General features: G+C 39.7%; 1 protein-coding gene across 1 annotated transcript in view; it reads left to right on the top strand.

Annotated features, from left to right (window-relative positions):
• The window catches only part of RPGR (retinitis pigmentosa GTPase regulator), a 54,613-nt gene that overhangs the window by 35,762 nt on the left and 5,147 nt on the right, over positions 1-13,704 (top strand). The window contains exons 15-16 of the mRNA XM_081081536.1: positions 10,585-10,842; positions 12,457-12,514. Coding sequence (XP_080937662.1) covers positions 10,585-10,842; positions 12,457-12,514 — 316 coding nt within the window. The remainder of the gene's footprint in view (positions 1-10,584; positions 10,843-12,456; positions 12,515-13,704) is intronic.

The raw sequence follows: 13,704 nt of genomic DNA on the forward strand, positions 1-13,704 counted from the left end.
GGGAGGAAGAAGAGGAAGGGAGGGAGGAGGAAGGGCAAGGAGAGGGAGAAGGAGAGAGTGAAGGGGAGGAGGAAGGGGAAGGGGAGGAAGGAGAGGGGGGAGGAGAGGAAGGACAAGGAGAAGGGGAGGAAGAGGAGGGAGGAGAGGGGGGAGGAGAGCAAGGAGAGGGGGAAGGGGAAGAAGAAGAGGGAGAAGGGGAGGAAGAAGAGGGGGAAGGGAAGGAAGAAGAGGGGGGAGAGGAAGAAGGGGAGGGGGAAGGGAAGGAAGAAGAGGGGGGAGAGGAAGAAGGGGAGGGGGAAGGGGAGGAAGAAGAGGGGGAAGGGGAGGAAGAAGAGGGGGAAGGGGAAGAAGGGGAGGGGGAAGGGGAAGAAGGGGAGGGGGAAGGGGAAGAAGAGGGGGAAGGGGAGGAAGAGGAGGTTAAAGGGGAAGAAGGGGAGGAGGAAGGGGAAGAAGGGGAGGGGGAGGGGGAAGGGGAAGGAGAGGGGGAAGGGGAGGAAGAAGAGGGGGAAGGGGAAGAAGGAGAGGAGGATGGGGAGGAAGAAGGGGAAGGGGAGGAAGGAGAGGGGGAAGAAAGGAAGGAGGAAGGCCAGAAGAGGGAAAGGAAGGAGGGGGAAGTGGAGAAAAGGGAAGTGGAAGAAAACAAGAGAAAAGGGAAGGAAGGAAAAGAGGACAATGAGAAAGAGGATGGGAAATACCAGGAGACAAGCAATGGTGGGAGTGAAAGGCTGGGAAAACAGGGTGAAGGAAAAGAATCCAGAAAAGTGAGCAAAATCAAAGGATCTGTGAAATATGAGAGAGATAAAACATATCAAAAAAAGGGGAAAGAACATGAAGTACAGAGGTTCAGAATGCCAGTGCATTCAAAGCAAGTTTTAGAAAATGGTTCTAAAATTTTTCTGAACCCACCAGGTTCCAAAAAATTCTGGAATAATGTATTACCACATTATTTGGAACTGAAATAACAAACTAAATTTGACCTGATTATGTCTAGACAAAATATTTGATCGCCTTACATGTAATAGTTACTCAATACATTTTATTAAATTGATTTTATGTCATGGTTCAGTACATGTGGTACAATAACAACTGATAAAGACAACACAAGGAACTGGTAAATTTTGGCTTCTCTTAAACTATTATCTTGGTAAATGTTTTCCCCAAATTATTACTCTATAACTAGAAAACATCAAAAGGTCCAAGCTGATAATTAACATTACATATTCCTCATTAAAGATAGTTTTAGCCAAAACCAGTTTGGCTCAGTGGATAGAGCGTCGGCCTGAGGACTGAAAGGTCCCAGGTTCGATTCCAGTCAAGGGCATGTACCTGGGTTGCGGGCACATCCCTAGTAGGAGATGTGCAGGAGGCAGCTGATCGATGTTTCTCTCTCATCGATGTTTCTAGCTCTCTATCTCTCTCCCTTCCTCTTTGTAAAAAATCAATAAAATATATTTAAAAAAAGATAGTTTTAGAAAATAGGAGTACACTATAAGAATATTTTGTTTGTGTATACAAAAATGGCACAGATCATTAGGGCTATAAAGATATCTGATTTCTTTTTTAAAAAATATATTTATTGATTTTTTACAGAGAGGAAGGGAGAGGGATAGAGAGAAACATCGATGAGAGAAGCATCGATTCAGCTGCCTCCTGCACACTCCCTACTGGGGATGTGCCCACAACCAAGGTACATGCCCTTGACTGAAATCGAACCTGGGACCCTTCAGTCCTCAGGCCAACGCTCTATCCACTGAGCCAAACCAGTTAGGGTGACATCTGATTTCTTATAAATATTTAGCACACTTATTTTCAGTCTGATTATAGTTGACCTACCACATAGAATAATTTTATAAGAATCAATGGTATTCAAAAGCTAACATGAGTAATTCACATTTTAAAGAAATACTAGTAGTGCTGTCTTTTCTACCTTTTATGTGTCCTTTTTGCAGCAATCTACCAAGTGACAGTTGGATCCAGAGCTCAGATCTTAATAATGTAGTCTCTTTTAGATACTGTCTGGCAGTATATATAATGAAATGGAGATTAACTTAAACCTATAATTAGGAAGTATGCAAAACATTAAGTATTTCTTGGCCAGGCAAAGCTACTCATTAGGCCTCAATCTTCTCATCTGTAAAATGGAGTGGGTTAGATAATATTATAACCATACTTCTAACCCTTAAATTCTTTTATTCTTAGGCTGATTTACTCTATCATATGCATTGTTGGCATAAGACATTTTTAAGAAAGAATTGTATTTTTAAATTAACCTAGTTTTCTATAAACTATTGTTCTTTTCTCTTAAAAAGTTATGACAAGTTTAATGTCTCTTGTCTTCTGTAATTCTGTATTTCTAAACTATAATTTCCACGCTTTAACTGTACTGTGAGAAACTTCATTCTCAGTAAATATTTTTATGTACTCTCAATGTATTCTTCATTGACTATTCTGTAATTCTGTTTGTTGCTTGTCAGATGTTTCAAGTAAAATAAAAATTAAATGTGCACAGTCACTAATTATTTGAAAAGAGAAACTAATTTTAGATATTGAATTTTAGAGAGGCTAGATTTCTACTAGTGTAATTTCAATCTTCCCTTAACACTTTCAGTGCAGCTATTCATAACTCCCTTTTCAACTGATTTCCTTCTCCAATCCCTCCTATATCTTGGACATGAGGATTTCTTTTACATTCTTTTATCAAGGAGGATTTTGGAGTAGACTTCCTATGAGTTTTGTGTAGTTGAGTTCTTTGCACATTTGATTCTCCTTGAATGAGAAAGAATGTGAAGAGAAAGACCAGAATATGAGGTGAAGAAATTCTAAACGGTGTCTACCTCATTATTTGAACTGATCGAGATAACAATTTTTTAGTTATCACTTCTTACCCATTTCTTCACATTTCCCTGTCCAAAATCTTTTTGTGCTGTTTTAGAATCAATGATTTGTGTGGCATAGTGTTCTTGTCAAAATACAGGCCTGGCCATTTTCAGACCTGAATTCATATTTGGTTAAATAAATTGGAATAACTAGTTCCTTCATTATGCTCTCCATCTGCTGGTCAATCAAGCTTTTAACTGTAGTTTATCGGTGATCATTTCTGAGGCAAGTGTGGGTAGTGTGTATAGAATCCATTGAGTTACTTTAAAATGTTGACTCTGGAAGAAAACTACTTTAAGGTAAGCTATAAAGGAGTGTGACCAAAGGATCTACTGCTGATGAACATCGCTCTTGAGGTGAGTGCAATTGAAATGTCTGTTGTTATTTCACTTAGAGATAAACTTGCTATACACATATAAAAAAGAAAATGCTACCATGGAGGAAGGTGCTGTAATTCCTTCATTCTTTCCATTGTGAAAAGTAAATGTGATATTATATGCCCAGTACCTGACACATAACTTAGTATTTGTTACATATTATTCATTCAACAAATATTTATATACCAAGCACCAAAAATAGAACAGTAGCTTCCCCAAATCAGGTATATCTCAAGAAGTGAGGGCTGCTTACAGTCAACCTTCTGTGGTCTTCTTTCCACAGGAATGTTAGGTAAGTATAGATTTCTTGAAAGAATACCAGGTAAAAGGAGTTCCTTGACTCTGCCTTAACTGCTATTTTAACAGTGTCCATTTGTTTACTTTTGCTCCCATGTTCTTAGCCAGGACTGCCCGAAGATAAAAATGGGATCTTTTTAAAAAATATATATTTTGTTAATTTTTTTTACAGAGAGGAAGGGAGAGGGATAGAGAGTTAGAAACATTGATGAGAGAAACATCAATTCAGCTGCCTCCTGTACACTCCCTACTGGGGATGTGCCCGCAACCAAGGTACATGCCCTTGACCGGAATCGAACCTGGGACCCTTCAGTCCACAGGCCGGTGCTCTATGCACTGAGCCAAAGCGGTCAGGGCAAAAATGGGATCTTAAAACCCATATATGGCTTTCCCACATTAAATACCTTAATAAGAAGAAAATGCTTTTGTACCTTGGTTATGCAGAGAGTAAGGTGTGGCTCCTGATCTCAAGGAACTCTTGGTTATTTCTACAGGCTGACCAGAAAATTTACAAGTACAATAGAGTGCTTTAGGAGTGGTACTTCAGCTGCCATAGAGAAAGGCTAGGAAAGGGCTTCCAAGGAGCCGTGATGAAATGGTAACTGAGTCATGAAAAGTAAAGCCTAACCAGGAAAAGGGAGTGTGGCGAGCAGGACTTTCCAGGCTGATGGGAGCTATGAGAGTGTTTTGCTATCAGTGCAACCTAGTGTCCTTTGGTTGTGGATAGAGAGGTGAAGGGCCTTATGTGTTTGTAAAAGATGTTAAACAAGAGCAAGAGGCTAACACTTGGTATTTTGTAACATCATTCTGCAGCAATACAGAGGGTGGATTGAAAGGGAAGAGGACCAGAGGCAGGGGTGCCAGTTAGGAGGCTGTTAACAGTAGACCAGGCAGAGACTGAAGTGCAGTTGGACTGGGGCAGTGGGGCTGGAGAGTTTGGGACATATATTGTGAGAGATGTAGAGATAGAATCGGAGGGCTTAGTAAAGTGATGTAGTTTTGAGGGTGGGAAAAGGCCAAACTTTTCTTGTTTCTGGCCTGGAGAACTAAGTGGAAAGAGTGCCGTTCACCAAGGCTAAGAACACAGGGGTAGGTTTGGGAGACTGCTTGTGGTTTGTTGTTTAAGGAGATGTTCCCCAGTCAGATGCACATCTGAGTCTGGAGCTCAGGGGAGATTGCTGAGCATCACCAGCACATATATGTAGTTGAAACTGTGGAGTTGAATGAGAGGCAGCATTCATAGTGTGAAAAGAGAACTGAAAACAAAATTCAGGGAAACTTCAGCAGGTAAGGGGAAGGTGAGAAAGGGAAGTCTAAGAAGGAGGTGGGGTGGGAACACTTTCTAGGAAAGAGAGGTGCTGCCCAGACCATGGAAGAGGAGAGGTGAGGGCTGCAAAGAGAGGGCCTGTGAGAGCCCCAGCAGAGGGCCGGGCAGAATCCATATTGCCAGCAAAGAGTGAGCTCCAGGAAGTCTATCTGTAGAGAAATATAATCAGAATTAGACTTTGAAAAATAAATATCAGACAGAGTGCTACTGGCATATTTCTCAATTTAGGAAGGGAGATATATATTCCAGAGCCTTTGGTACTCTGGGAAAAGAAAGTCCTAAATGTTCAGTTGCTATTACTATATACAGTGGTATATAAGAGTACAATGTTATGGAAGTGAGCTATCAGCATAAGATTCTGCAATGCTTTAAATATCAGTGTGTGTGTATGTGTGTGAGGGGGGGTGGACTCTGAGGGCAGGCATTATGGTCCTCAATTTATTTGAGCAGAGTTGGGTAAAGAGCATGGGCTCCGGAGTCCAGTAAGCCTAAGTTCAAATCTCAGCCTTTCACACTGATTAGCTCTGTGGACACTTGGAGAAGTTATATATACATATATTTGATTTCCAAGAGGAAAGGAGAGGGAGAGCGATAGAAACATCAATGATGAGAGAGAATCATGGATCGGCTGCCTCCTGCATGCCCCCTAATGGGAATCAAACCTGCAAGCCTGGCATGTGCCTTGACCAGCAATCGAACCCTGACCTCCTGGTTCATAGGGCAGCAGTCAACCACTGAACTGCACTGGCTGGGCTGGACAAGTTTTTTTCTTAACCTTTCTGAGTCTTATTCCCCTCTTTTAAAAAAGGGAAACAGGGGGTCTTTTGATAATTAGTTAACACATGAAACATGTTTGGGGGTAAGCAACATAACCTCTTGAATCTCCAAGTCACTGATTGATGTGCATGAATTTTTTCCTATGAAACCTCACTTTTGTTTTGATATAACACTAGAGGCCCAGTGCATGAATTCATGCATGGGTGGAGTCCCTCAAGGTGGCTTGCAGAGATAGGGCCCCAGCTCGTGCCCCCAGCCCCGCAGCCCCGCAGCCCCACCTGGCACCCTGTATTGGCCTGGCACTGCCCCCTCACCTGCTCCACCACCCCGCCTGCAGGGCAATGGGTCGGGGCCGGGCCCCCCCCCACCCGGCTCCCTCAGTGCCTGGGAGCCAGGCAGCAGCCCTCCCCCATCCAACCCCCCGCCGCCACCACTGCTCTCTGTCTGCAATCAAGCCCCCAGCTTGCACCCACTTTGTCCTGGTGCCGCCCACTCACCTGCTCCACCATCCCACCACGGTCCCACTCTCATCGGGGGGCCAGCAGCACCTCCACTGCTGCCCGCAGTGCTGCGTCACTGACGCCCACCATGTTCTGCGCTGCCCCCTGGTGATCAGTGCACATCATAGCAAGAGGTTGAAGGACCGCCCAAGGGGACAATTTTCATATTAGGCTATTATATAGGATAGTAACTCCTAAAAATTGGCTTATGGAAATAGATCTGTGGGAATGAAGTGGATTACGATAATGGTAACCCTTAAATTTGGGGTAGAGTGGAATTCCACCATTACACACCATACATGGGTCAAATATTGCCCCTCAACATTTGAAGCATGATGAAACATGATGAAAGGCTGACCGCAGTCACATGGTTAACCTAAAATTTAGATGTTGGTGCTGTTATGGGGACCATAGATTTTTCTGTGTCCTAATGTTTTTATCAAAATAGTTAAAAAATAATTCACACATGAAATGTAATCATGTATCATACATTTGTTTGAGGTGAAGAAAATAAGTTTTCTAAGGAAAAAGAACGGGGGAATAATAAAGAGTAAAAGTGAAAATGAGAATAAAGCTATGTACCAGCAAGATGTTCTATACCCTGAGCATTATATTTATTTTTGCAAGCCTGCTAATGAAAGCCAAATTGTAATGTATTTGGTGGTCAAAATACTGATTAAGAATGAAATAAGGGATTGGTATATACAAAGAAGGAAACGTTTAGAATTTATAAAGTAGTGTTGTTGGAAGCCAACAATTGGGAAGTCATACTTGGCAACCCATGGATGCAGTCTGACCTGCAGATTTATTGTTTAGTATACATAAGCATGTGGTTCTGTTGCCAACCTTTAAATATCAGGATATTTTACATTTAAAAATGTTTTGTGGACTTCTGTTGGAAACCTGAGGGTCTGTGAGCATTGTGCCCTATGGCAACATTGACCTGCAGCCCAGGTGAGGGCTTTCCTCCACTTCCTTGCCATTCTGGCTTGCTCCTGACAGGCGTGCCGCCCTCTTCCCTTGCTCTGTCTGCTGGGCTCCTGGCAGAGAATAAAGGGATGTGTGCAATAGGGTAGAACAAATGAGTGAACTTTTAAATGAACTGTTTCCTAGTGACAAGATCTGGGAAATTATGGCAAACAAGTGTTAACACTAAGGACTCTTTTTATAGAAGGGCCTTTACAAAAGCACTTATATTTACATACAAATACTGTTTGCTCATGTTTTTTGCTTCATTGTTAATGTCATTTTCTCATTTTACAGATAGAGACTGTAAAGTACATTAATAAGGTGTCTTGCTCAGACTGTGACCTATGGAGAAAGGCTTGGAAAACAGTGCTTAGGTCTTTTATTTAATGCTCTTCCCCATCTCTACTGCTTCATTGATTTCTAGTATAATTAAAACATGAACTTACATGTTAAGTCTTCTTGTCCTAAAGAAACCTTGAAATTAAGATGAAAAAATATGCACTTCTCCACCTGATACGACTTAGATAAAGTATGCTCTATTAGCCTATTTGGAAAAAAATTTCTATACTATATGACATTAGCTTAAAAGTTTATGCTTTATAGTATTTTTAAAGTTTAAAACAACTCTTGTGAAGTTATACATACATCAGAAAGAATATATCATGTAGCTCAATCTATATTCCACAAACTGAACACACCCATATAGTTAACATCCAGATCAAGGAAAAGCACAGTGTTGGCTCCCCAGAAGTTTCCCTTCAACCTCCTTCCATAATTTCCTATCCCTTCTCCCAGGGTGACCACTAGGCTAACTTCTGATAGCAATCTCTAGGTTTTAAAGCACGCAATGTGATCATATTCTTAAGGAAACTCAGTGTTTGAAACTGAAAGAAGAATGTTTGGTTTTTTATATTTCCCATAAGAAATGTTAAAAGCAATGCCCTGGGCCAAACCAAAGGCTTCAGCTATTCATGCTGTCTGACCAATGAAACAAGGATCCTTTTTGTGGGAGCCAGGCCCATTTACTTCTTTACTGTGATCTCAGCACAGATGCATTTCCACTGACCACTCAAGACTACCTCTTTACTTCTTATGTGGTTCTGGTGATAAGAATGTATTTAGCCCAGCCCGTGTGGCTCAGCGGTTGAGTGCTGACCTATGAACCAGGAGGTCACGATTTGATTCCTGGTCAGGGCACATGCCTGGGTTGTGGGCTCGATCCCCAATGTGGGGCTTGCAGGAGGCAGCCGATCTCATCATTGATGTTTCTATCTCTACCCCCCACTGAAATATATATATATATTTTTAAAGAAAGAACGTATTTAAACTTTATCTTTTCTTTTATAAAATGACAGTATTCTGCCAATCTCTCCTAAATTGTTTCAGTTTGAAGGTAAGTGCTGTATGTGATTTAAAGTAGTTGTCCAAATGTGTATTAAATAATTTTAAATGTGTTTAATAAATGCAAAGTGTTACAATTGATGTTGTGATTTCTAGTACAAATGTCATTTTCTGAAAGCTTTTTCAAACTTAGAAAATGATGTAGTTCTAACGGTTCTTCATTGTCATAGATTTTCATAAAGTTAATGAGTAAAATTGTAGTTCAATATTAAAGAAATTAGTGTTTTTGCTTATTTATAAAATAATGTAAAGTTCTGTGTTTTCTTTTATAATAGCATGATATCCTGTACTTACATTAATGCCTTAGTTAACTAGCACAATTGGAATTGACCCCGACTAGATTAACCAAACTCTGCAAGCAATGAGGACTTTGCTTGAGCATAGCTCACTGATGCTCCTTCTGGGATAGAGTAGGACTAAGTCTGAAATTCTGTTAGGAGCACTGTTATTCCTAGTTGACCTTCATTTATATACACTTATGAATATATCTGTTTATGAACAAAAGTCTTAAATCTAGTAATCTTGCTTCGTGTTCCCTTCCAAAGTCAAGCTGTCTCTGATCATTTTACCTATCTATAATGTGCACTTGACTAGGCCTAATATGTAAGTCATTCAGAGGGGAAATTATGCAGGACAAAAGAAAGCCTTAGAAGTTCTTGGTAAATAGTAGCTACCTTGTAGTTAACCCTACCCAACCTAAGCATTTCTACCCTGGTACCCTGTTCCCCTCTTGCATGCACTGCCTCATGACTTTCGATTTACCCAAGTCAAGCCTTCTCAGAGTAACTTCCAAAACCCTTTTTTAAATCTCAAGGCTTCACTTCTGGATTGCTTGTCCTTGGTGAGAATGCTTTTAGGCCACAACCTTAGTGCTGCTGGCCTGCGGATTCCACTTAAATCTGTGACTAAGGCGTCAAATATAAGCATATCCTCTTCCTAGTCTTAACTCTCTATCATTTTTATTTTTGCCAGAAGAAAGATGATTTAATTATTAGAGGCATTGTTTTTAAACCACCCATTAAAGACTCTATTAGGTATCAGGCTTATCCTTAGTCAAACAGCTGCTAGGAAATTGACCACGAGAAGGTAGATAGTGTTGAAGAGATATAAAGGACCTATATGGTTTGAGACAAATAGGGCCAAGATGAACTTTGTAAAAATGTTCTATGAAGAAGTGAATGGCATTAATCGCTTACTGCTTCATGTATTTTAGAGGTAATTTTACCTTTAATGAAGTGCATAAACGAAAAGCGTAAGAAAAAATCCAATAAGGAGCTTAATCGCCTCATGACAAAAAAAATAAGCAGTATTCCACCCCAAATATGAAACTGCAAAATAAAAAAAATCTCAATATAGAAATAAAGATAAAACTAATATTTTCTGCCTGTCCTTAATAAACATTACATGATTTATTCTCAGTCTATCAAATTCATAGGCTGTTTTATAAATTGGATTAGTTGGACAGGAATCAGAATAAGTTCTGCCTCAGTTTGGTTTTCACTTAAACTGCTCATGTCTCTTTATCTTTTTCCTGGAATGTAATTACACTTACCTCTTATGAATAAGTGAATTGTAGTTTTGAAATGATTGTAAATCCCTGTTTTGGAAAATAAACATAATAGATATGATTATGTTATAATGTGCCAGTAGATAGAAAGCGTGTGTGTGTGTGTGTGTGTGTGTGTGTGTGTGTGTCCCATAGAAAGCTTTTTAACTTCTTTAGAAGCATTCTTTAGAGACAGCAAGACAGCCCTGGTAGCAAATTTAGTTTCCATATTAACCATTTCATAGATAGGTGCTAATATAATTTTGGGAATTCTAGTCATTAAAAATGAAATAGAGCAACAGACACAAAATGCTTGCTAATATAGTAACTTGATATACAGCATGGGTTATGCAGCATTTATTTCTTTGACTTAAGTATTTGAACTCATATCCATGTGTTCTTTGAGATAATATGAGTTATGACAAAATTTACAAGTTATGACAAGATTTACAAAATAAATATCTGTTTTTTAAAGAAAACCTAACTCTTTCTTGATTATCAATTTTGCCATAGAATCGCACACTTCCAGAAGACAAGGCAGAGGAAATTAATGAACATCTGGAAGACAGGAAGAAATCTGTGGGAGACAATAAAAATGTTTCTGCAGATGACCTCAGTGAAATCAGCGACAATTCAAATGTTCCTGCAGATGACCTCAGTGAAACCAGCGTCAATTCAAATGGTCCTGCAGATTACAACAGTGAAACTAGTGTTAATTCAATTGTTCCTGCGGGTTACCAGAGTGAAACCAGAGACAACTCAATTGAAAAGGTATTGACAACCATTGAAAAGATATGATGATATGCGTTTAAATCCTATGATCCTGCCTAAGAGAAAGCATATGGGTTCCTTGGTCTCTGCAGAAGGCAGATTCCAACTTCCATTGGGAGCAAAACTATTTCTATGAATAACTTTGTTCATGCAAATTTATGAATGAGGCACACTTTGTTTCTAGCTCTCTTTCCATACTTCTTGCTAGTTTTCTGTTCCCTGCATGAGTGGATATCAACTGATGTGGGTCTTTGAAATAATGAAAATACAAAGTTAGGGGCACTGTATTGGTGGCAGAAATGGAACGTGTGGGTGCCTGCATACATGTGTTAATTTACATATATAGGGACAAGCTAAAGTTCACAAGAGTGTGATCCGTTCTGCAGAGATGCAGTCTAAAAGAAATTATTTATGGGAGGAAGAGAAGGAGGTATCACTGAGGAAGAAAAAGCCATCCTAAAGATGGAGCTAGAGACATCAAAAACATCTCTTCCATTTGGCAGTTTTGCCTAATAATGACCCCGCTAAGAGACAAATGGAAGTTTTGAAATAATTAATTTGCTAACACTAACCTGGATTAATTTCAAAGATATCTAATTCAGAAACCCAAATTGAATGACACTGTATTGATTCATTTTTGTTTTCATTTTTTGGACCTCTTGTACAAAACAATGAGTTAGTCATGCTTTCTCATTTATGAAATACTATTATCATTGGTCTGGGCAAAGCTCCTCTCTCTTTATTCAAATTGATCCCTTTTTAGCCCCATTCCCCTTCACCCTAACATGGACAATCATTGAAACATGCTTGTCCTTTTATTTGAATCTGTACGTGTGAAACATGTATTGTTTGTAGTTTTGTGTGCATGTATTTTTTATGTACAAGATGGTATTGTGTATAGAGGTCATTTTCTTTTCTTTTTTTAACATGTTTTTATTGATTTCAGAGAGGAAGGGAGATGGAGAGAGAGGTAGAAACATCAATGATGGGAGAGAATCATGAATCGGCTGCCTCCTACACGCCCCACCTTGGGGATTGAGCCCACAACCCTGGCATGTGCCCTGACCAGGAATCAAACCATAACTTCCTGGTTCATAGGTTGACACTCAACCACTGAGCCAGGCAGGCTGGGAGTCATTCTCTTTTTTGATTCTTTCTTTTTCCAAGACTCCTTCCTCTCAGGAAAAAAAAAAATGTTTATTAGTTGTTGCTTTTTTTCTTTTCCCCAGAGGGAGGGAAGGATTATGTTTATAAGGAGCATTTATGAGTTACAGTTAGGGTGGTCCCTACAATTCTTCAACATAGAACACATTAAACTCCAATTTGACATTGTAAGATGCTAAGCTAAATCATATACCGATTAATATTCCTGAATGTTCTTTTAGTAGAGTTCTTGAATCATACAATATTTTTTGAATCATACAATTTTAAGCTAAGAGTGACCTTAGCAAATCACTCAGCATTGAGGCAACAGCCCAGCAAAGTGAAGTAATTGACACATATTTCTGTTAATAGCTAGAGGCCGACTCTAGAACCCTACTTAAAAAGCAAGACTAGGTTTTCTAGCACAGAAAAAATATGTTTTTTATTATATTGTTTCTTTATTGTTTATAGGACAAAAAAAACAACCAAGAGGAACCGGCCATTTCTGAATACAATGAAAATCCAAAAGGTGTGAGCACATTTGACTTCAAAAGTATGCTTTTAGAAAAGCTAGATATATAACATACATACATATGTACATACATATATATGCATATATGTGCCTTTATTGAGTAATTAGTTTACATACATATACTCTATTTTATACTTTTTACTGTTACATGACTCATAACAAGCTATGAAATATGTGACATGAGCTTATTTGTTCTCATTGATAGCCGCCACAGCTTTTTCACACAAAAATAATCATGCTACTCCTAGCTGCTCATATGTCATTTTCAAGTGGTTTAGGACAGCCTTTTCACTACCTTTTTTTTTCTTTTCAACCAGTAGTTTTAAGTTAAGCTTTTGCCCCAAATTTCAATTTGTATCTCTGGTGAGCACTGCCAGACTCCATTGCCGATGACCAGGCTGGCCTAGAGCCACAGCAAGCCTTCCAGCTTTCCCCCAGGTCTCAGACCTAAGTCTTTGATCTTACCACAGATATTTAAGAGGAATCCTTTCCCAGGTCTAGCTGTTGGTGTCAGAGAACAAGTGCCACAGCATAGAGGATACCTACATTTTCTACACCCAAATCATCTGTGTTTTTGCTGTACAACCCCTATGTTACATTTCCATACCATCACATCACAGTGTGCTTTTTACTGTGTTCTCATTAAAAATACCTGTCATAATGGTAGATATTTTATCTGAACTTTAGCAGAGAAGTAGTTCCCTTGTTACTTTTTCCCTTCCAACTTCTGCAGATAGACTAGAAAGTTTTAGAATATTTTAAGAAAAATCCTATGTAATAATAAACATGGTAATTAGCCGTACCTCTGCTACCCTTCCCATTGGCTAATCAACGAGATATGCAAATTAACTGCCAGCCAAGATGGCAGCCGGCAGCCAGGCAGCTGAAGTGAACATGAACATGAGGCTTGCTTACTCCAGTGATGGAGGAAGTCAACGTTCCCCGCCTGCCACAGCTCAGCTCTGAGCTCCGGATGAAACAATGTTCAATTATAGAACCTAAACAAACCCCAGAAACCTGCTTTCAGCCAGCACGACCTCAGAGCTTAGAGCAGCCAGTGATGGCAACAGAGTTTCAATTATAGAATCTAAACAAACCCAGGTACCTGCTTTCAGCCGGCAATGGCCTCAGAGCTGGAGCCTACTCTCAGCTCCAGTGACAGCTATAGAAGGTAAATTAATCCCAGA

Source organism: Myotis nattereri, assembly GCF_964212035.1.
Source record: "Myotis nattereri genome assembly, chromosome: X".
NCBI lineage: Eukaryota > Metazoa > Chordata > Mammalia > Chiroptera > Vespertilionidae > Myotis > Myotis nattereri.